At 43.9% G+C, this 24,363-nt stretch overlaps 1 protein-coding gene and 1 pseudogene across 3 annotated transcripts in view; one reads left to right on the top strand and one right to left on the bottom strand.

The window, feature by feature from the left end:
* The first annotated feature begins 3,661 nt into the window (after positions 1–3,661).
* Positions 3,662–23,227, top strand: LOC310835968 (motile sperm domain-containing protein 1-like). Of its 2 annotated transcripts, XM_083720936.1 has the most exons (5): positions 3,662–3,916; positions 5,898–5,973; positions 8,629–8,846; positions 21,165–21,326; positions 22,719–23,227. In XM_083720936.1, the coding sequence occupies exons 1-5, from the start codon at positions 3,763–3,765 to the stop codon at positions 22,748–22,750; spliced, it is 642 nt and encodes a 213-aa protein (XP_083577062.1). In that variant the 5' UTR covers positions 3,662–3,762; the 3' UTR covers positions 22,751–23,227. The 2 variants fall into 2 exon arrangements, with proteins under 2 accessions (XP_083577062.1, XP_083577061.1); XM_083720935.1 differs by lacking the exon at positions 22,719–23,227 and having other exon boundaries at positions 21,165–21,525.
* LOC310835961 (P2R1A-PPP2R2A-interacting phosphatase regulator 1-like) overlaps positions 18,392–24,363 on the bottom strand; it is a 53,910-nt pseudogene continuing 47,938 nt past the window's right edge. The window contains exon 11 of the transcript XR_014568646.1: positions 18,392–18,735. The product of XR_014568646.1 is annotated as a P2R1A-PPP2R2A-interacting phosphatase regulator 1-like (transcript). The remainder of the gene's footprint in view (positions 18,736–24,363) is intronic.

Raw genomic sequence — 24,363 nt, 5'->3', positions numbered from 1 at the left:
TCCTCCGCGGAGTGGGCGTCCCCAGCGGAGGTCCTGAGCCCTCCCCGCTATTCTCACTGGAAACATCTTGGAGCCCTTCCTCCGATTGAGTTTCTGCAGGAACTCTCCCTCTCCCCCTACTGGTTCCTTCCTCCGCATCCGAGGCTCTCCTAGCCTCCTTGAGCCCTTCCACCACCTGACTCTCCGATGGCAGTTATCTGACAGGAGGTGATGGTAAAATGGGCAATTGGATATAACATAGAGTACGACAAGTGGGTGAGGCTATGGAATAAAGGAATGAATTTCACGGAATGCGTCACATTAAGGGAAAACCTGGAGAAAATGGTGTACCGATGGTACATCACTGGTAAAATTGGGGAAAATGTATAAAATTGGGGAAAATGTATAAAATTGGAAACACATGCTGGAAATGTAAGCAGAAGGATGGGGATCTTTACCATATGTGGTGGGTTTGTGAGGAAATGAAAAAATTTTGGGAGCTTATATATAACGAAAATATATATATATAATTAAAGAAAATTTTCAGATATACTTTTTCGAAAAAACCGGAGGCATTTTTGTTAGGAATAATAGGTGACGAAATTAAAAAGGAAGATCATAGATTGTTTCAATACGCGACGGTGGCGGCCAGGGTATTGATAGCTCAAAAATGGAAATCAGCAGAGATCCCTACGGTTATGGATTGGCAAGTAAAATTATTTAAATACGCAGAATTAGCAAGAATGACACATAAAATTAGACACCAAGAAGGTACAAAGTTTATTGACGAATGGAGTAAATTTGTGACATATACTGAAAGTAATTGTAGAAATTTAAAAACTACAGTAGGCTTAACATAAACCTTGTGACGTGTACATAATTGGAACAGAAACTGTAAGAGTAGAAGTATACCAAGAAAACCTCAACGGGATAGGAAGGAAGTCGAGGCGTGATCCAACGCAATGTAAATAAGATGATGGTACCAAAGAACGATTGTTAAGAGTGTTTGTTTTAGTTTTTGATTGTTTGTTCTGGTTTGTTTTCTGTTTAACTGAAAATCTCAATAAAAATAATTTTGAAAAAATGTTTGCCATACAGTCTTTCTTGAATCTGGATATTAGTTGACAGTATGTAAGCAGTTTCATATTTTTTCTCCTCTTTAATACTTTGGCATGTATCTGATCTGTTCTTGAATATGAACCATATCTTGGTACTATATATAGTCATATATTCTCTTTTCGGCTCTAATAATAATTTTCCAGTGGAGACATTAGCAGTGCAGGTAAGGGCACTTTTGTGATTTTTGTAGTGCAACTCATGATTTTTGTGGTGAGGATCCATGAGGATCCACGTTTTTGTTCCACGGTACGACCAGGAAGCCATGGATCTGAGTTTTTTGTGTTGCAGGATGTGCCCCTGGCTATGATGTGTGATTTGATGGTGATTTAGGGGTGGCCCAATACAAAAATCATGAGGATCCATGCTTCAAAACCATGTTTTTGGACCATGGAGTGGCCAGGAAGCTGTGGATCTGAGTTTTTTGTGGTGCAGGCTGTGCCCCTGGCTATAACATGTGATTTGACAATGAGTTTGGGTTGGCCCAATGCAAAAAGCATGAGGATTCATGAGGATCCGTGCTTCAAAACCACGTTTTGGGGCCACGGTACGACCCGGAAGCCGTGGATCCTACTTTTTTGTGGTGCAGGCGGTACCTCAGGACATGATGTGTGATTTGACGGTGAGTTTGGGGTGGCCCAATGGAAAAAGCGTGAGGATCCATGAGGATCCGTGCTTCGGAACCACGTTTTTGGGCCACGGTATGGCCAGGAAGCCATGGATCCGTGATTTTTTGTGGTGGATGCTGTGCCCATGGCCATGATATTTGAAATGATGGTGACTTTGGGCTGATCTAGTGCAGAAATCATGAGGATCCATGAGGATCCGTGTTTTGTAACCATGTTTTTGTGCCATTGCGGCACCACGAAACAGTGGATGCGTGATTTTTTTGGTTCTGCCTACAGACTAAGAAGTGGTCTACAGTATCATGGTGTTTTTATTTTGTTTCAATATAAAAATCATATGAATTCATGAGGATCCATGCCTCGGATCCATGTTTTTATGCTGCTGCAGCGCGCCCACGGCAAAGGGTTGGATCCACGTTTTTATAGTCCAGTCTGTAGGCGTGCCTTCCAGGTGTGATTTGACACTGCATTTGTTGGGGTTATTTTTTAAAAAGGGGAGGATCCATGAGGATCCGTCTAGATCCGCCTTTAACCCAGATCCTCCTGTGAGCTAGTGATGAAGGCAGTTGTAGTCCCAAAACAGCTGGACGGCCACCATTCGCCAGCCAACCTGCGATTCTGTGTGTGTGTGTGTGTGCGCGCGCGCGCGCGTTGTTTATTGTCGTTTTTCACTACATACCGTGAGAGGCGGGGAGAGGACGACCCTCTTTCTGGACGGGCCGGGCGAAGGAAACGCACATACGCAGCCTCCACAGAAACAACAGCCCTTATTCCCATCACCGCAGCAAGCGACGATGGGCGGCCCGAGCGAGGCCCTCCTCTCTGTGCACGTGTCGAGGAAGCTCCACCCACCGCCCCGCCCCCTGCCGCCCAAGGACGTCGAGAAGAGGCACCGCCTCTCGCGCCCTTTTCCCGCCTCCCGCTTCACATTCCCGGCAGCCCTATCGACTGGTGACACAAAAGGGGCGGGGAAATGGGCGGGCCCGTCCGCTGAGCCGAGGGAGAGAGTCGGCGCTTGGTGACCGAAAGAGTCCAGAGGCGGCGGCGGCGGGGGGTCTGTCCGAGGGGTGAGTGAGGGCAGGGAGCGGGGGTCTGTCGCCCCCCAGGAATGCCCTCAGGGGTTTCCTTCCCGCTGAGGGGCCTGTTTGGGGACTACCATTCCCACCATCCCTCACTTCTTGCTCCTTGATGGGAGTTGTAGTCCCGAAACAGCTGCGAGGCGACCCGACCCCGAAACAAAAGCGGGTCTCCTCGGGCTTGAGGGGAAGGAGCTGCGCTGCAGGTCTCGGGGGTCTCGGGCCGTTGGGGGGGGCTTCCTGGGGGAAATGGCTCTCGAAGAAGCAGGCGACCCTCACTGAGGGCGAGGAGGGCCTGGCTTTTTTTGGGGGGGTCGTCGTCATGTCTTTGGCGGTCACTCTCTCTCGCCTTGGGGGTCCCGGGCAGTGGTGGGCAGCGCCTCCTTCTCCCGTGGCGGAGTTCCCGGAGTTGTGTCAGGGATGACCCCCTCTTAGCTTTTTTGGGACTACAATGCCCATCATCCCTGGCCACTGGTGCTGTTGGCTAGGGATGATGAGAGTTGTAGTCCCAAAACAGCTGGAGGGCCAAACTTTATTAATAGCGGTATGGAGTATAGTGGCCAAGAGTACGAGCTGTGAAACAAGAAGTCCTCCATTTGAAACAACTATGAACAATATTAGGATTGTTTCTATATATCAGGCTTCCTCAAACTCAGCCCTCCAGATGTTTTTGTCCTACAACTCCCATGATCCCTAGCTAGCAGGACCAGTTGTCAGGGATGATGGGAATTGTAGTCTCAAAACATCTGGAGGGCCAAGGTTTAGGAAGCTTGCTATATATTAATATATATCCACCTGGCTGCCAAAGTATGTGAACCAGAGCCTTTGACCTTTACCGTTGTTGTTTTTCTGCCTATAGGTTTGCCAAAATGCTTTTGGATTCCTAAATTGCTCTGACAAGACGCTTGGGGAGATGAAGCGGTCCTGTGAGCAGAAGGCACAGCGGGGAGGACGACTCGGGGCCAATGCAGCAGCAAAAACAGCAGCCAGAGTTAGTGGAAGGAACCCTTCCTGTATTCCTGTTCCCCACGGAGCTTATCTTTTACGCGGACGACCAGTCGACCCACAAACAGGTGTTGACTCTCTATAACCCCTATGAATTTGCCTTAAATTTCAAAGGTGCGTCTCAGGTACAATTCAATTGAAGGGCTTGCTTGGGGAGGAGGGATTGCCTCAACTTCCTTTTATTCACTTTCTGACCTGCCTTTTGCCTGAAAGTCCCTGGGTGGTTTACAATAACTTGGGAGTCTAGATCAGGCATGGCCCAACTTGGCCTTCCAGCTGTTTGGGGACAACTCCCATCATCCCTAGCTCACAGGGCCAGTGGTCAGGGATGATGTCCCCTCAAAGACTGAATGGCAAGCCAAATTGATAAGAGTACTTACAATTAGCAAGGAGAACGGGGTCAGGAAGAGGAAATACAAAACAAGAAGTAAATAAGGATTGGTTAATAAGTAATATCTCAAAGGGTACTGCAATAGTAAAAGTTTTTTGGAGGATATTGAATGAGCGTTGTAATACAAAGTACACATTAGATAAAGTTAAATTAAGTTAATGTTCTGCCAAGGGCAGGGTTCTTTCTAGATCTGGAGCCAATAAACACACCAGTGGATGAAGAATAAGTAATGCTTTATTTGCATAAGGTTAACAGATAGCAGCAGGCATACAAAACACAAATTACAGCATACCTGACAGAAGTCACACACAATCTCCCCTTCAGCTGCCTGGACCTCCAGGTAGAGCAGCAAGAGAGACCCCAGCCAACAGTATCTGGTACCTCAATCTGTGAAGAAGCTCTGTGAGCCCCTTCAACCTACAGCTTTTATAGCCAACTTTGATTGACTGCACCTGGTTAGCAGGGATCACTCATGATCAGCCTGGGACACGGGTTGTGACTCAACAGGAATGCGGAGCAGCTGAGCATCTCCAACCCAATTCACTGCAATTGGGTATCCTCCCCACTAGCCAATCAGCACCTAGAACACAGGAAACCCAGGAAACTCCTGACACAGGTGTGTGGAAAACAAGTTATACCAGCATGAATCGGCAAATTTAAAACCAGGAATGTAAAGGGAAAGAGGTATGTCATCTAGCTCCTTGAAATTACAATGGTCTTCAGCGTTTCCCCAACAGTTAACGAAAAACAATGTTGTGTAACTGTAAATAATAGTTTATTTGAAAATTAGTACCATGGGTATAGGGACGCAGGTGGCGCTGTGGGTTAAAGCCTCAGCGCCTAGGACTTGCCGATCGAAAGGTCGGCGGTTCGAATCCCTGCGGCGGGGTGCGCTCCCGCTGCTCGGTCCCAGCGCCTGCCAACCTAGCAGTTCGAAAGCACCTCCGGGTGCAAGTAGATAAATAGGGACCGCTTACCAGCGGGAAGGTAAACGGCGTTTCCGTGTGCGGCTCTGGCTCGCCAGAGCAGCGATGTCACGCTGGCCACGTGACCCGGAAGTGTCTCCGGACAGCGCTGGCCCCTGGCCTCTTGAGTGAGATGGGCGCACAACCCCAGAGTCTGTCAAGACTGGCCCGTACGGGCAGGGGTACCTTTACCTTTTACCATGGGTATAGTTGGAAGTTTCTTTTCTTTGCTGACTAAAATATGAGCTATTACTATGTTTTTTACTCTATTTATTTATTCTTCTTTTCTTTCTTCTTTTCTTTTTTCCCTCTCCCTCTCTTTTTCCTTTATTTTTGTTATTTTGTATGTATACTCTCAATAATTTTTATGTTTGTTTCCTGGTATTGCATGTATTTTAAGACTTTGCCTGTTCAATAAATTCTTTATTAAAAATGTGGTCAGGGATGATGGGAATTGTAGTCCAAAGCAGCTGGGGGGCCGGGTTGGGCCATCCCTGCGGTAGGTGAAGTAAATGACGAAAAAATGTAGAGCAGTCATAGGCAAACTCTGTCCCTCCAGATGTTTGGGGCTACAATTCCCACCACCCCTGACCACTGATCCAATTAGCTAGGGATGATGGGAGTTGTAGTCCCAAAACAACTGGAGGGACAGAGTTTGCCTGTGCCTGATGTTGAGCTTCGCTTCTGTGCCAGTTCCTGGCAATTGGCTGACATCGAATAACGGCCCTTTTTCTTTCAGTTCTTTGCACAACCCCAAATAAATACATTGTGGTTGATGCAGTGGGTGCGGTGAAGCCTCAGTGCTGCGTTGACATGTGAGTAAAAAGCTGGTTTTGATATGACAAGGTTAAAGCTCACAAAGCCTTTAAAAATCATATTGTCAGGAAAGCATTATATAATGTCTGGATTAGATATAAAGACTTGCTGGAAAATAAAACTCCAAGGTGGTTGTCGCCAATGGAGGCAAAGGCTGTGAAAAGGCTCAATATGGAGTCCAAATGGCCGAAATATTGGGAAATTTTGGAACAAGAAGGGGACAAACTGAAATTGCAGAGCTTTGAGAAATTAAAAGATAAAGTGCGAGACTGGCTTCATTATTATCAAATAATGGAGGTTTACAAGTTGGACAGGAAAATTGGCTTCCAGGTGGAAAAATCAAAATTGGAAACAGAATTGTTAGAATCCAATACTAAAAATTTGTCAAAAATGTACAACTTGCTGTTGAAATGGAATACGCAGGATGAAATGGTGAAGTCAGCCATGATTAAGTGGGCACAAGATATTGGTCATAACATTATGTTTGCTGACTGGGAAAAGTTGTGGACCACCGGTATGAAATTTACGGCATGTAATGCCCTAAGAGAGAATATTATGAAAATGATATATAGGTGGTACATGACCCCAGTCAAGCTTGCAAAAATTTACCACTTGCCTGATAATAAATGTTGGAAATGTAAAGAAAATGAAGGTACATTCTTTCACCTTTGGTGGACGTGCCCAAAGATTAAGGCGTTCTGGGAAATGATATATAATGAACTGAAAAAGGTATTTAAATATACCTTTCTGAAGAAACCAGAGGCCTTTCTCTTGGGTATTGTCGGCCAATTGGTGCCAAAGAAGGATAGAACATTCTTTATGTACGCCACAACAGCAGCAAGAATACTCATCGCAAAGTATTGGAAGACACAAGACCTACCCACCTTGGAAGAATGGCAGATGAAGGTGATAGACTATATGGGACTGGCAGAAATGACTGGCAGAATCCGAGACCAGGGAAGAGAGACAGCGGAAGAAGATTGGAAGAAATTTAAGGACTATCTTAAGAAACATTGCAAAATTAATGAATGTTAGAATGACGTTGGTTTAGAAATTACGTGGTTTGCAGCTGTAATGGATAAGTAAAAAGAAAAGAAAGGCCAAAAATTAAATGAAAATTAAGGGAAAGGATTTACTGAATTAATAAATTAGAAATTGGGATACAGAAAGGGGAGGTATGAGGAAGTTGGGGAAGTAAGTTATAAGAAAATAAAGGATTGAAATTATACTTGTTTTTACTTTTGTCTGTTTGTATTATTGTTTTGTTTTGTTTTTATATAATTTTTGAAACTTTAATAAAAATCTTTTTTTTAAAAAAAAAAAAAGCTGGTTTGGGGTTTGTTGGCTTGTAATGAATAGCAACCACTAACCTGCCTTCCAGAGGCCGATCTTCCCTTTATTAGATGTATAGTCCACCCTTATCAAGACATCTCAGGGTGGGGAAAATAAAGAACAATGGTCCAGGAGGAACGTAGAGACCAATGAAGTTTGTTCTGGGTCTGATCTTTCGTGTGCATGCGCAGTTCTTCAGATACGGAAACTGAAGTCTGTATAAGGACTAGTATGAAAAGAGGCCACCCAGGCCCATATAAGAGCAGCGCAAATAGTTGGGCCTGATGAGCGTTTACTGTTCCCAACCCTAATCCTGCAGAAAGCCATCTAATTGGATTTTAATTTGATCCTGACTTGTTTTCAGGAGGTAGTTTCGTTATTGCTTGATTTTATACCAGTGTTACATATTTGATGTTAGCTGCCCTGAGCCCGGTTTTGGCCGGGGAGGGCGGGATACAAATCAAAGTTTATTATTTGTTGTTATTATTAGCAGGCCGTGATATATAGTGGGAGGGTGGGGCGGGGTTTTTCTACAAAGGGTAGTAGAACTCAATGGGATTGGTCAACCTGTGGGCGACTGTGAATGACTGCAATTAGTCCGGCAGGAAAAAGCAAGGGAGATTATGCAGGTGAACAAAAATAGCTGAAATAATAAAAAAATAAAAATTGTCTAGTAGCACCTTAGAGACCAACTCAGTTTGTTCTGGGTCTAAGCTTCTATGTGCAGGCGCTCTTCTTCAAATACACTGAAACAGAAGTCCCCAGACCCTGATATATAGTGGGAGGGTGGGGTGGGGTATTTCTCATAAGGGTGGTAGGAAATGGGTGATTTTATGGTTCCCAAAAGGAAACCTTCCTCCACTTGTCCATATTGAGAGGATGCAAGCAAGCCTGAACCTTTCCTAAAAGGAAACTTTCCTCTGTCCATATTGAGAGGAAGCCTGAGATAAGGTAAATAGGGTGATTTAGAAATGCGAAGATAAAAGTGATTGCATATGGAAATCAGGGAGGGGAATGGAAGGAAGGCAAAGCTCAATTTGAGAAAAGATATATTTGATAAAGAAATTTTATTTGGTTGTTATAAGGCAGGCAGCCCCAACATTCAGCCCTCCAGATGTTTTGGACTACAATTCCCATCATCCCTGGCCACTGGTCCTGTTAAGCTAGGGATCATGGAAGTTGTAGGCCAAAACATCTGGAGGGCCACAGGTTGGGGATGCTTGTTATAAAGAAAAAAAAGAAAATTTAATAAACATTAAAACAAAAAAAAGCAATAACGTGTTAGAAATGGAAATGTGGCCGTTCACACTCTCCCGTTACAGCATGATCCGTCACCGAGACGTTCAACCGTGCCACTATGGTGTGATTGACAAGTTTCGGCTCCTGGTCTCCGAGCAGAGTCAGAGGAAAGCGTTGGGGAGGAAAGAGGTCATCGCCATGCTGCTTCCGGCGGCGAAAGAGCCAAAGGAAGAGGAGGAGAAGATGATCACGGAGCACCTGGCAGAGAGCGTCTTTTTCGAGCAGGCTTTATCCCAGCCAGGTAGTTGGGTGCTTGGAACGCCATTGCTTTTTGGTGCTATATACCGGTACCTGCCTCTTTCTTTCTAAAAATTGTTTTATTTAAGCATATTTAATTTTTTTTCTTTAAACAGTTTTTATTGGTTTTGCGATATATACATCCTTGATGAAATATCTCTCCAACAATTTCCCATTTTTTCCTGCCCCCCTCCCCTGCACTTCCCTTATCCTTCCATTTGGTTTTACTTTCAATTTCTTCATCCTGCGTCTTATTTTTTTCTGCCAGGGCTGGCCCACTGTCCCTCAGACCTTGTGGGGGGCAGCCCTATATTTTGGAGACTATATGTACATATTTGGAGACTATTTTTTTAAATAAAAATGAACAAATTCCTATGCCCCACAAATAACCCAGAGATGCATTTTAAATAAAAGGACACATTCTACTCATGTCAAAACATGCTGATTCCTGGACCGTCTGCAGGCTGGATTGAGAAGGCGATTGGGCTACCCATGTTATATACACTTGTGAATGTTTACTCAAACCCTGCCAATGAGTCCAACTCTTCGTGTTGTTTCTGTCGGAATTCAAGCCCATATCAGCAGAAACTGGCAACAATCCCAGGCACCCGGCTTGATTCCCTGTTGACCTCCCTGGCTGCATTCCCCAGCAAGCGCAGGCTAGGTCTCGATCGGCGATTCTTCTCAAACGTGAGAAGAACACCCCCCCTCTTCCCCCCCCCCCCCCCGGACAGGGGAAAGAGATAGACAGAAACGTATTTACATGCTTTTATTTCTGTCTTTGCAGCGTTACAAAAAACATGACCGCTCTCTTCAAACTCCAGCAGTGTTGTGACAAACACTTCCTGCACTTCCTGGACAGGAATAAACGGAAGAGCTCATATTTCACTCTGAGCTATTTCCGGTGCTTCGCACTGTGAATTGACTGTCCCTCTGTTTCCCACGGGCAGTCCCAACATTCCCATCATGTTTACTTTTCAAGCTAGGACTTTGCAGCAGCATTGCTTCAATATCGTAACATACTCCCCCATATGAATCAATGTGCGCTGCGAACATAGCTTGATCCAGAGAAGAAAACAGTTGTTATACATATAACACTCCCCTGTTGTTTCAGTTCCACCCTTGGAACTACCCGCCACTGGTTTCCCCAGTGTACCTCTCTGGTTGTCTGACTTCCAAGGAATGAGTGCATCTGCATTACCTTGGCTAGGGAATGTAGTGTTACGCTTAACAACTCCCAGTTGTGTCTTTGTCTCTGACTTAGACACAGCTTCAACCTGTCTTGAGTTGTCAACAATAGTAACACATGCAACAGCTGAGTTAACAAACTCTTTTGAATACCTCTTGGGTGGTACACCCTTTGTAACTCTCTCGGACCTGCGTATGAGGTGATGATCCTCTCTGCTCACTGGTTCAGTCTCAGGACTCTTTGGAGAACCAGTTCCAATAGTAAACAGTGGTTCGTCCTCCACCTGTGAAGGTCTAGCCATTGTGTGAGATTTCCTCTCAATGACTGTGTCAACTGAGCTCTTTGAGCTATCACTGTCACTCTCAGTACCACTGTAATCAGTAAAATCATCATCATCATCTGAATTCTCCTCAGTGGGAAATGTGTGAACAATTACTCTCTCCTGTTCAGGAGCACTCTCTAGAAATTTTGTGAGAATCACCTGACCAGATTCAGACAAAATTACTCTGTAGAGACCCTTTTCATAACCCACAAAAATGCCTCTGGCATTCTTTACTCCACCTGGAGCTTCAGTCCTGACATGAGACCCGAAAACCTTAAAATGGGCTACAGAAGGTTTTCTGTGAAATAGCTTTTCAAAAGGAGAACATCCTAAACCTTTTGAAACCTTTCTCAACCACGAGTAACAAAAACACAATAGCGATTCCTCCCAATACTCATGTGGCAAATGTGAACTCAGCAATTGCGCCTTCATCCCATTTTGCAATTCTTTGTTCACTTGCACACAGACACTTTTTTTTTAATAATATTTTTTATTGAGTTTATGAAATACAGAAAAAAGAATAGAAAACAGATTATAGGAATAAAATAGAAAAGTTACGAATTTCCATGTTCTTTTTTCCATCAAGTCTAATGGACTTCCCCGCATCCTCCAAACCCTGCATTCTCTGTAGTACAGAACATCAGCAATTTGTTAACTTATTTCAATACTTATTGTATCCTTCATTTTATCATGTTACCTAATTTCAAAGATGTTATAACCCAAATCATGTACATTTTCATTTAAACACAATAAAGTTATTTCATTATTCTACCTCTGACTTCTTGTGCCTTAATTTCCATTTCATTAATTTATCATTGCTGAAGCTAGAATTTCCTAAAAGGTGCATTTTTTAACATTCGTACAGCTTATAATGTTTTTTCAAATAGTCCTTAAATTTTTTCCAGTCCTCCTCAATTGTTTCTTCTCCCAAGTCTCGGATTCTGCCAGTCATTTCGGCCAGTTCCATATAGTCCATCAACTGCGTGTGCCATTCCTCCAGCGTGGGTAGATCTTGTGTCTTCCAATGCTTTGCAATCAGGATCCTTGCTGCTGTAGTGGCGTACATAAAAAAAGTTCTATCTTTCTTAAGCACTCTCTGGTCCACCATGCCCAGGAGAAAGGCCTCCGGTTTCTTAGGTAAGGTAAATCTAAGTACCTTTTTTAGTTCATTATGAATCATCTCCCAAAAGGCCTTCACTTTCGGGCAGGTCCACCAGAGGTGAAAGAATGTCCCTTCCGCCTCTTTACATTTCCAGCATTTATTATCAGACAGGTGATATATCTTAGCAAGCTTGACTGGGGTCATGTACCACCGGTATATCATTTTCATAATGTTTTCCTTCAAGGCACTACATGCCGTAAATTTCATTCCGGTGTTCCATAACCTTTCCCAGTCTTCAAACATAATGTTATGCCCCAAATCCTGCGCCCATTTTATCATGGCGGATTTGACTGTCTCATCCTGAGTATTCCATTTAAGCAGCAAGTTATACATTCTCGAAAGTAGTTTATTTTTTGGCTCTAACAGTTCTGTCTCTAGTTTCGATTTTTCCACCTGGAATCCAACCTTCTTGTCCACTTTAAAAACCTCTTGAATTTGTGCATAGTGCAACCAATCTCGCACCTTGTTTTTTAGTTTTTCCAAGCTCTGCAACCTCCAATTGTCTCCAATTTTTTCAATTATTTCCCCATATTTAGGCCAATTGGCCTCCATGTTAAGTCTCTTACGTGCCTTGGCCTCCACCGGTGAGAGCCACCTCGGAGTCTTACTCTCCAATAAGTCTTTATATTTTGTCCAGACCATCAAAATTGCTCTTCTGACAATATGGTTTTTAAACAATTTATGCACTTTAACCTTGTCATACCACAAATATGCATGCCACCCAAAAGCATTGTCGAACCCTTCCAGATCTAGGACATCAGTGTTTTCCAGTAAGATCCAATCTTTCAACCAGCAGAAGGCTGCAGATTCATAATATAACCTCAAGTCTGGCAGGGCAAATCCCCCTCTTTCTTTCGCATCAGTTAATATTTTAAACTTTATTCGGGGCTTTTTGCCCTGCCAAACAAACTTGGAAATATCCTTCTGCCACTTTCCAAAACATTCCACCTTGTCCACGATCTGTAGGGCCTGAAACAAAAATAACATTTTTGGCAATACATTAATCTTTATGGCTGCTATTCGGCCCAACAAGGAAAGTTTCAATCTTGACCATATTTCCAAATCTCTTTTAATTTCTGACCAACATTTCTCGTAATTATCTTTAAACAAATTCAAATTTTTGGAGGTCAGATACACCCCTAGGTATTTTACTTTTTTAACCACATTTAGTTCTGTTTCTTTCTGAAACTCATCTGTTTCTGTAGTTGTCAATTTTTTTGCTAGAACCTTAGTTTTTTGCTTGTTCAGTTTAAATCCCGCCACCCGACCAAAGTCAGAAATTAATTCTAACACTCTTTTAGTACTAGAGACAGGCTCCTGCAGTGTTAATACCAGGTCATCTGCAAATGCTTTCAATTTATATTGTTTCACTCCGACCTCAATTCCCTGTACCAACCGGTCCTTTCTAATCATGTTCAATAGCACCTCCAGAACTGAAATAAACAGTAGGGGGGATAGAGGGCACCCCTGCCGTGTCCCTTTTTCAATTTTAAACTCCTCTGTCACCACATTGTTTACTATCAATTTAGCTTTTTGTTCTGAATATATTGCTTCTATTCCATTTTCAAACCCCCGCCCCACTCCCATCCCTTCCAAGTTTTTCTTCATAAACATCCAAGAGATATTGTCAAAGGCTTTCTCCGCATCAATAAAAATTAAAACTGCTCTAGTGTTAAGATTTGTTTGTAGAAGTTCCAAAATGTCGATAATGTTTCTTGTGTTATCAAACAAATGCCTACCAGGGAGAAAGCCGGCCTGGTCCTTATGGATCACTTCATTAAGCACTTTTTTAAACCTACTTGCCAAAATGTCCGCAAAAATTTTGTAATCCACATTTAGGAGTGAGATGGGGCGGTAGTTCTTAAGCTGGGTCTTTTCAGTTTCTAGTTTGGGTATCAATGTGATGAAAGCTTCTTTCCACGTTTCCGGTGCCTTCCTCCCCTCCATAATCTGGTTACAGACCTCCAACAGAGGTTGTGTCAAATAGTCCTTCAAAACCTTATAATATTTGGAGGTAAGTCCACCGGGGCCTGGAGATTTGACTAATTGAAGGTTCTGAATGGCACTGCACACAGACACTTTTGTTCCATACTCCTGCAGAAACAGCAGTCTTGTGCCTTATCCCTTTCTTATCCAGGAAATCCTGAAAATTCTGTAAAAGAAAAACTGGCTTTTCATCTGTGAAAAGACAATCAATGTTAGCATCATGAACAGTCTTAACCTTGTCACAAAACTCTTTAAACCTTTCTAAGGCTTCTTGTGGTTTCTGCAATATGTATATCCACACATAATGAGTGAAATAATCCACACACACAAGATAATATCTTGCATTGCCTCTAGATGGTGCTAGAGGACCAATCATATCAGCATACACTCGCTGAAATGCACTGTTAACGTTGGTCGCCTTCTGGACGTCCTTCGCCATACGTGCAAGATAAATCATGTTAGATTCAGATGCATTACACTTTATGCAATCACTTTGATCAAAAGTCAACAAATACAGTCCATCTTTCTCTTTCGCAGAAAGATACAGCTCTCCATCTTTGTAGATTTTGCAGCTTTCTCTATCATAGGACAAAGTCAGTCCTTTCTTTGTGATCTGCGAAACACTCAGCAGATTGAACTTTAAATCAGGAACCAAATACACATTGTTAATAGTCAAGTTCAGACTTTCAAGATACACAGTTCCAAACCCGGTCGCTTCCAGCTCCTGGCCATTGGCCTGTTTCACAGCGAAGCTTTGCTTCTTAAACGTTGAAAACAGTCCTCGGTGTGACGTCATGTGTTGCGTCGCTCCAGTGTCCAAAGCAAAAGCATTCTCCGTTGAAAATGCGGCTTTTGTTGACAGCAATGCCTTTGCAGGTTTCACCTGGGACTTGGTACGACTTTTTCCTGACGCCTCAGGCTTTGCAGAGCTCCCCTTAGTTCCTTTCTGTTGATGTGGCTTCTTACAATTCCACTGAAGATGCCCAGTCTGTCCACAATTGAAACAACGGACAACGTTCAAAGCAACAGCCTGTTCTTCACTTGCACTAGCAGTGGGGGTGTCAGAACTCCGAGCTTCTCTCCCCCTGTCTTTGACATCTATTGCAGCAAGGCGATCTCTCTCATTGAGAATCACAGCACAAATTCTCTCCGCCGTAAGATCTCTGGCAGGTAGAGAACCCAGCTGACTTGCAACCGTTTTATAAGTCCGATTAAGGCTGTTAATAATCATGAAACAGAATATCTCTTCCTGTAGAGGAAAATTGCGTTGCGCCATCTGCTGGCGTAAGAATTTCATCTCTGTCAGATGCGCTTGCACATCTCCACCAGGCGCTACGCTAGCCTAAGATTGGTCAGCTTTTCAAAATGCAGCAACGCTGAAGAACCAGCATCTCTTTGATGTATTCTACGCAGCGTTTGCCAAATCTCTTGCGCGTATTGCAAATCCTGAATATGCACAAGTTGATAATCTGAGGCACACAGAATTATGGCCGTCCTGGCTCTCACATTCTGTGAATTCCAACCAAAATCCTCTGATTCTGAAGCAGGGCTTTCATCTTTACAGACCATGAGGCATAATTGTCATTAGTCAGTGGAGGTGGGTAAGGTTAGCCTCCCCCCTTCTTGGTATCCATTTTGAATCGAAGTCTGAGCTCTCACTCTCAAGCCTCTAAAATCCAATAGCTGGCTGTTTACTCTTTGCACCTGGCAGCTAAAGGCAGGCTGCTTTGGAAGTCCCTCCAAGAGCAGTGAGATAGCAGACAAAACAAACATTGTTTTTCTTGCCTCTTACAGTCCCAGCCTCACTTGGCTTGTAATTTTCCACTTTTCAAGCTAACTGGCTCAGAAGTAGCTGAAAAGACTGAAGTCTCGTTGCTTAGCAACTGGACATTCCAGGTTTGAGCAAGCAAATCTTATCAGTTCCAGGAATGCGAAGAATGTGGCTGTCTCTCAGTGCTGTTTCTTTATCCAAAAAAACAGCTTTTGTGAACCAGAGAAGAATCAATCTGCGTTCACTCTTTTAGCCCTTAAATCAGCATACCTTGGGGGTTCCGTAGCTCCTTGCTTATCAGCAAAAACGTCTGCTTCGGTGTTCAGCCTTTCATAGTAGCCTCCATCCGCACGCTACCACAAACTCCTTTATCTCCTTGCAGAGGATGAATACGATGCATCAACCTCTTTAGCTGCTTTCATGGATCGATGCCAACGGCTCCGTGCTACCAGATGTCGGAATTCAAGCCCATATCAGCAGAAACTGGCAACAATCCCAGGCACCCGGCTTGATTCCCTGTTGACCTCCCTGGCTGCATTCCCCAGCAAGCGCAGGCTAGGTCTCGATCGGCGATTCTTCTCAAACGTGAGAAGAACACCCCCCCTCTTTCCTGCCCCCCCCGGCAGGGGAAAGAGATAGACAGAAACGTATTTACATGCTTTTATTTCTGTCTTTGCAGCGTTACAAAAAACATGACTGCTCTCTTCAAACTCCAGCAGTGTTGTGACAAACACTTCCTGCACTTCCTGGTCCCAACATTCCCACCATGTTTACTTTTCAAGCTAGGACTTTGCAGCAGCATTGCTTCAATATCATAACAGTTTCTTCATATATATCATAAATGGTTCAAAATTCTTTTAAAGTCTTTGTTGTCCCTTTTGTGTAATTTATCTGTTCATTTGGCTAATGCTGCATATCCCGGGAGTTTCTCTTGACACTGTTTTTTTCATTGGGCTTTCTTCCGAGCTGGTGCTAGTAGAATTCTTGCCGGTTTTGTTGCACACATAATTTCCAGTTGCCTTTTCTTATTTCTTTAAGTATATTTACAAGCAGACAATACGGAGGCTCAAGTTGCAGCTATAACAAAGGTGGCATTTTTTCATCTCCGCCAAGCTAAGCAGTTGGCTCCTTACCTCCCTCGCCCTGATTTAGCCACTGTGATCCATGCAACGGTCACCTCCCAGCTCGATTATTATAACTCGCTCTACGCGGAGCTGCCCTCGAAGCCGACCCAGAAACCCCAGCGGGTGCAGAACACTCCCCGCCGCAGGACCACATCCACCCAGCACTATGCCAGCTGCACTGGCTCCTGGTGGAGCACAAGGTCAGGTTTTAGGTGCTGGTTTTCACCTTTAAAGCAGGCATCCCCAACCTGTGGCCTTTGAGATGTTTTGGCCTATGGCCAAAGGTTGGAGATGCCTGCTTTCAAGTAAGGTTTTCCAAAGAATCCGGGGACACTTTTCTTTGAAAAGAGAAAAAAAAGCTATTAAGAAAAGTTACTTTAAAAAAAAATAAGAAGTACCCTCTTCTCTTCTGTGGTCTCCTCTGTCGTGTGGCCTTCCTCAACCTCAGCCCTCCAGATGTTTTGGGACTACAACTCCCATCATCCCAAGTTAGCAGGACCAGTGGTCATGGATGATGGGAATTGTAGTCTCAAAACAGCTGGAGGGCTGAGGGTGAGGAAGCCTGCGCTAGCGGCTGTGGAGTAGGCTTGGCTCGGGCCGGGGCTCGTCCATGTGCCCTCACCCTCCTGTTGCTCTCCTACCTCTCCTCTTTGGTGGCGGCACAGCAAAGTCGGGGCTTCCCTCTTTTTTGCCTTCCTCTTTCTCTTCCTTCTCCTCCTCCTCCCTGTGTCGGCTCCGGGGTATTTCTTGCCCCGGAGCGCCACTGAGCAGTCAGCTGGGTGGCCGGGCGCTCTCGCCCCCGGCTTGATTTGGGTCGCGGGGTGTGTGTGTGTCAGCAGTTCCCCCAGTCGACATGCCGGGCGTCCCCAGTTCCCCCTTGGCAGTGGCGGTGGCAGCCTCAGCAGCCATATGATGTGCCTTGTGCCATTGAACCAATCACACCACGTTCATTCCCTACCAATAAATCAACAACAATATAAATCCAGCGACATTAAATCCGGGGACAGGTTTGTAAATTGGGGGACTGTACCCGGGAAACGGGGACATCTGGTAACCATAATTTAAAGCCCTATACGAACGTTACCGGATTCCCCCCCCCCCATGAATCCGGGGACACTTTTCAACTTCAGTTGAAGGGGATAGGCTTTGTCAGGGGACCGATTTGTAAATCCAAGGACTGTCCCCGGGAAATGGGGTCGCCTGGTAACCTTACCCTATACAGCCGAGGGCCCTCGTACCTACGGAACCACCTCTCCTGGCATGCCCCGTGGAGGACCTTAGGGTCTGCAAATAATAATATCTTGGAGGTCCCAGGCCTTGAGGAAGTTCAACTGGCCTCATCCAAGGCCCAAGACCTTTTCAGCTTTGGCCCCAGCCTGGGGGAATGCTCTATTGCAGGAGACCAGGGCCCTGCGGGAATTGACATCCTTCCACCAGGGCCTGCAAGACGGAGCTGTTCCACCTGGCCTTCGGTCCGGGCCCAGTTTGAACCCCCCCCCCTCTATGGGACCCTGTAAGTTATCTCTTTGGCCCTTTTATCGGCTCATGTGGGACCAAAACGGATAGCTGGCCCTTACGAATACTTGAAGTCCCCGACCCCTATGGTTGTAATTCATGGGCAGCCATTTAAGTTTATCCTGGTTCTAATTTTTAAGCTGTGTTTTAATCATTTGGTTGCGTTTTCATGTATTTGATATTTGAGGTTAGCCGGGCTGAGCTTGGTCTTGGCTGGGGAGGGCGGGGTATAAATAAAATTTTACTGACTAATAAGGTACACACACTTAACCCAGGCTTCCTCAACCTCGGCCCTCCAGATGTTTTTGGCCTACAACTCCCATCATTCCTAGCCAGCAGGACCAGTGGTCAGGGATGATGGGAATTGTAGTCTCAAAACATCTGGAGGGCCGAGGTTGAGGAAGCCTGCACTTAACCACAAAAACCAGAGAGTAAAGGGAAGGGGTCAGGAAGGGGGGGAAGGATCAAGTACCACACCCATTTGACTTTTTAATGTTTTATTTAAGCATATTTACAAACAGACAAAAAGTTCACCCCCCAAAACCAAAGAGAGTAAAGGGAAAGGGTCAGAAAGAAAGGAAGGATGGAGGACCATACCCATTTGACTCTCCTCCACCAGCACCTTGTAGTCCTTTAAATTCTCATTCCCACTACATATCATTTATTGTTGCAATTACTTCTTTTATAGTACTATTACGGTGTAACATCAAGTCACCTTACAAGCTTAGTCTAGCAAATGATGGTATGGTGTGCCTCCAAATTCCAAAAAGGAAACCTTCCTCTGGTTGTCAATATGAAGAGGATGCCAGCAAGGTCAAAGCTTTCTGTAAAAAAACAAGCAAAAAAAAAAACAAAAAACTAAGGGATTTTATGATTCAAAAAAAAGGAAAACCTTCCCCTGGTTGTCAATATGAAGAGGATGCCAGCAAGGTTGAAGCTTTCTGTAAAAAATGATTTAAATCAAGTCTTGCTGACTAGTGATTTAAATCCCTCCCTCCTTGCTTCTCCCCACCCTGCCTAGAGGAGGAAGGGGGCTGGCTGAGTGCCATTTTGAGCAGCCCCTCTCCGGAGCCAGCCCTTTCACACTCCGCCGCCCTGCTGCTCCTGTGGGCCGGAGAGTGCAGCGGATGAGCTCGCTCTGCCTACTCACGAGAATCAGCAGCAGTAGTGGTGGCAGCCTCCAGGAGGTAACTGCAGCAGGTGGGGCTCGGGAGGACTACTTGCCCCCGCCTCTTCTTCCAGCTCCACACCCCCCCCCCCCGGTGCTGCTTCTCTGGCTCCTCAAGTTGCTAGGGATGGTGGACCGGCCCGCAGCAAAAAAAATTTGCCGGCCCCTGCTCTAATCCACGGGTCCACAAACTACGGCCCGGGGACTGAATCCAGCCCAATTACCTTCTTGATCTGGCCAGCGGACAGTCCAGGAATTGGCGTGTTTTTACACAAGTAGAATGCACCTTTTTATTTTAAACACACCTCTGGGTGATTTGTGGGGCATAGGAATTTCTTCATTTTTTATTGATTTTTCAAAATATAGTCAAGGGACAGTGGGCTGGCCCCCTGCCAGAAAAGTCTGCCAACCCCTGAAGTCCTAGCCATTCTGGCAGGGTGGATATGACGGGAAGCAAGATTGTTTGGTGAAATGAAACATTTAGGAATGAAGTGGATCTCATTTGTAGATAAATAGATAAACTTTATTCACATTAGCCAATGGCCATAGCAACATAAAACAAGCAATATATACAATTAAAAAGACAACAGTGGGTAAAAAGGGCCAAGATTATTGTTCAGATAGTGTCCCTTAATCTCATTGCACCCTTGATAAACCTAGCAACCTTTGCTGTTGTCTGATCATTTTGATCTGATAAAAGAAAAAACAATGTGGCCACAGATGGGCGGCCTGGGATGGTAAGTAAGAGTGGGGTGATGATCTCATTCCTCAGATCTTTATAAAGGGGACAGAACAGGACAGGAAAACATGAGCCACTGTTTCCAGATTGCCATCTGCACAGGGGCAGAGTCGTTTCTCATTTGGAATCTTTTGGTATCTGCCCTCAAGTACGGCAGAGGGCATCACATCCAATCTGGCCAGTGTGAAGGCACGTCTGTATTTTGGGATAGTTATTTGGGATAGTCATTTGTACTTTTTGTTATACCAGGGGTGGCGAACTCCCAAGAGACTGTGATCCACTCAGAGTTAAAAACTGGCAGTCACATACCCCTGTTTTGGGGGGATTCAGGTCTAAGTAGGTCACGATCTACCTATTGGACATGCCTGTATTATACCATTCATAAAAACTGTGGATAAAAAAATATAAATTTTACAGTATGTTATTTAATAAGAGAAAATTACCTGAAAATGCACTGTAGGTGGTATTTAGCACCAGAGAGATTGGCTAAAATGAACAAATCGCTTGGTAATAAGTGTTGGAGATGCACAAAACAGATTGGAACCTTCTACCATATGTGGTGGACATGTCCAGAGATCAGAAAGTTCTGGGACATGATTCATGAAAAAAAAAAAAGTTACTAAGAACTTCACATAGTAAAAGACCAGAAACATATATTTTGGGAATATTGAACAGTGATACTGTATTCCAAAAGAAAAAACTATTTTTTTTCTGTACGCGACATCAGAGGCGAAAATTCTGGTGGCTAAGTACTGGAAGGGTAACCAGGTACCAGCCAAAGAGGAATGGTTATGTAAATTATGTGAATATTTAGAACTGGCGAAATTGATGGATATAATAAGACTAAAGCCAATGAATACAGTCAAGAAGGAATAGAATTGCTTGAATGACTATTCAGAAAGACAAGGTTCAAAAGTAAAAATTTGGCTGTGTCTAGAATGACCTCATGAATAGAAAAGGGAAAATATACATATATACAAATCTATATATTAAGAGGAAAATAATACTGAAATACAGATAAAATATGCAAGGTGAAAGGAAATGTGAAAGTGATGGAAGTCTAATTATTATTATTATTTTGTAAAATAGTGTTTATTGTATTGAAATATTATACTTTTCTTTATTCTTTAACTGTCTACTTTTTTCTTCTTTTTTCTTTCTTTCTGTTTTATTGGATATTTTTCTTTATGTATGGTTTTGTTTTGATTTATTTACTTTGCAACATAATAAAGATTTTTTTTTAAAGTTTTGTTATTTACTAAATTCGATAAATGGGTGGGGGAAGAAAGGAAAGGAAAGAAATTCTGCCCCTTTCCATAATGTCAAATGCCTTTTCCTTTTTCCAGAAAACAGAATTGCCTCATCAGGGCCGAGTTTGCTCACCGTGTTCCTCGGAATCGTGTGCATTGCGGCTCTCATGCTTCCCACATTGGGAGAAGGGGGTTCCCTCGTGCCTCTCTACCTCCACTTAAGTGTGAATCAAAAGTTAGTAGCAGCTTACGTATTAGGTACGCATCTTTTTGTCATCATTACATTATGTGATTTGGGGCAGGACCAAGTGAAAAAATGAAAATGTGTATAGAAACATTTAAAAAAAAACAACCTATAATCGAGTCACTGTGTGAGGCCCATGCCAGCAAAATTGCAACCAGCGTGGATAAAGATCAATGGTTTTTTTAAAAAAGTTTTTAAAAATCAGATTTTTGAAATAAAATGCTTTTGGAGGAAGAATCTTTCTATAGTTTTCCTTTTAGGTTATAGTCCAAAAGCTATTCATCAGGAAATAAGGATTTGTTTTAAGTTTTTAATGTGTGCTAAAACTCAGTCTGTCTTAAGTTGTTTTTTAAAAAAGGTTCAACCCCATCAGTTAACAAACATGGGTCCATATGCTAGCATGTTATTGCTTTAGTTAAATAAATGGTTTAAATTGTGATGAAGGAAATGATTCTTTTTCTCCTTTCAATTAAGTACAGCAGAAAAGCTGTCCAAATAGAAACAGTTAGCTTATGAAACCTCACCAACATTTCATCATTATCTGTCAATGTATTTCGAATAGTAGAACCAAATCAGTCATTTTTGATAGAACTGTAAAAACGATTCTGAAATTTTACTGTTCCAAAAAGGAAACCTCCCTCTGGTTGTCAATATTAGGAGGATGCCAGCAAGGCTGAACCTTTCTGTAACTTATTCCAAAAAGGAAACCTTCCTGTGCTTGTCAAATATGAAGAGGATGGCAGCAAGGCTGAACCTTTCTGTAGAAAAAAATATGATTTAAATCAAGTCTTACTGACTAGTGATTGAAATCGTGATTGAAATTGATTTGAATCCAATCCACCCTGATTGCAATTGAAAGTATATCTGAGCCCCCTGACATTTCCGCGTTTGTACAAAGATCAGTTGTCTATGCAAACTACATTTCACAAATATTAACAAACGTGCATCTGGCTCCCGGTGAACTGTGGCTATTGGATGTGGTCTGGCAGGCTTCTGCTGCGCCCCATAGGACCCCTGTGCATAGCTCTCCGTCAGTTCCCTGTAGCAGAGTCGTCGCAGTGGTAGAAAACTGTCGCAGTGTGTGTGTAATAACTCAGACTGCACGCAGGCTCTCTTGCTTATCTCTAACAGTCTTTAATCGTGTAGAAATACCTCATAAATCAGCCCGGCGAGAGAGCGCACATCTTGCTGCCTCGCCGCAAAAGCGAAAGGAAAAAAAAAACACAGAGAAACACTCGCCTCTGTGAATATAGCCAGTCACTCAGAACTGCTTAACCCTGTAAGTTCCGATTCTCTTCACATGAACAAGCTTTCATGCGTGCCCCCCACACCTAACAAACCTCTCGGTGTGGGTTATTTCTCGAGTTAAGCTGAAATAACTGGATTTTTCCCTCTGATTCTTGCAGGTCTTATCACTATGGTCATCCTGAGAACATGAGTGAAAACACAACTGGATGTTTATCTTTTTTCTCATTTTCTTACCGCGTTTTAAATTTGCATCCTGAACGTGGACCTCTGACTCCCGTTTGGGTGCAAAAATCATCTGGCGATTTGCATTGCTTTTTTTTCCTGGAAAGCAAAGCTTTAACTCTGTTTTCACTGGAAAGACTTGCATGCTCGGAGGCACTTTTCGACAGACAGCCATGAAATGGTCGAAGGAATTTGCAGAAACTTCTCTACCTAGGTCTACCATGCAAAAATCTCATTTCTGCTTTCTTTTTAAATTCCATGTTTTTAAATTCACGTCGACTTTAGCGTTTGGCTGCCATAGGAGCCGGCAGTTCTATCTGCAACGTTCATTTGACTGTGAGTATTGCAAATTTAAATACGGATAAAGCGGCAAGATGGCGGAATAGAAAGCCACTCGCCTGACAGTGGAAGCTGCCATGTTTTTCAGTCTATTTTTGAAAACTCAGGTTTAAGAAAACCGGGGGGGGGGGAGGAGAGAGGAGATGGCCCACAGTATAAGACGCCCCCTATTTTTGGAGTCTCAGATTTCAGAAAATGGGAGGGGGGGGATGGCCCAGAGCATGGGTAGGCAACCTAAGGCCCAGGGGCTGAATGCGGCCCAATCGCCTTCTCAATCCGGCCAGCGGACGGTCCAGGAATTGATGAGTGCTTTTATTAAAATGCATCTCTGGGTGATTTGCGGGGCATATGAATTTGTTCATCCCCCCCCCCCCCCAAAAATATATATAGTCCAGCCCCCCCCCAAGGTCCAGGGACAGTGGACCGGCCCACTGCTGAAAATGTTTGCTGACCCCTGGCGCCCTTTTTACAAAAGGAGAAAAGAGGACAAGCTTTTGCAATCATACAACTACACCGGATGAAATGTTGACTGCTAAATCTGCAACACACACACACACACAGAACAGGATTACGAAGCTAATCCAAAAGGAAACACCCCCCAAAAACCAAGACACAGAAGAAAACAATGGCATGGCCCTCCTTCCTTATATCAAGGGCACTACAGATAAAATTAGCAAAATCCTCCATAAACACAATATCAAAACAGCCTTTTGCACCAACCAAAAAATAGCCAATATCCTCAGAAACCCCAAGGATAAAATCCAGTTGGAAAACCAAGGGATCTATGAAATACCCTGCAAAGTCTGCCCAGCCACGTACATTGGACAAACAAACAGACGAATAAATGCACGTATCGCAGAACACAAGAATGCCGTCAAAAAAGAAGAAAAAACTTCCTCTCTTTTCCAACACATGAAAGAAACAGGACACGAAATTAATTTTGCAGATTCCAAATTGCTCTTTAACACGGAACATCACCACAAGAGAATAATCATGGAAGCCATCGAGATAGAGAAACACCCTCACAACATGAACAAGCGTGACGACACATCCCGCTTGCCAGACATCTGGAAATTAGCCCTCCCCACAAAAACTGACACCAGATCCAGAGGCACACAGAACGCCAACACCAATCAACCACACCAGACCCAAACCCAGACCCTCTCCACAGATGAATTACTGACACCATCCAGTAGCCAATCCATGGTGGCACCTCCGGATGCTGCACCCCCCTGCAATCCC

Source organism: Podarcis gaigeae (assembly GCF_964106915.1).
Source record: "Podarcis gaigeae genome assembly, chromosome: W".
Classification (NCBI taxonomy): Eukaryota; Metazoa; Chordata; class Lepidosauria; order Squamata; family Lacertidae; genus Podarcis; species Podarcis gaigeae.
Note: the sequence above shows the minus strand (reverse complement) of the source record. Positions and strands in the feature narration are given on the sequence as shown.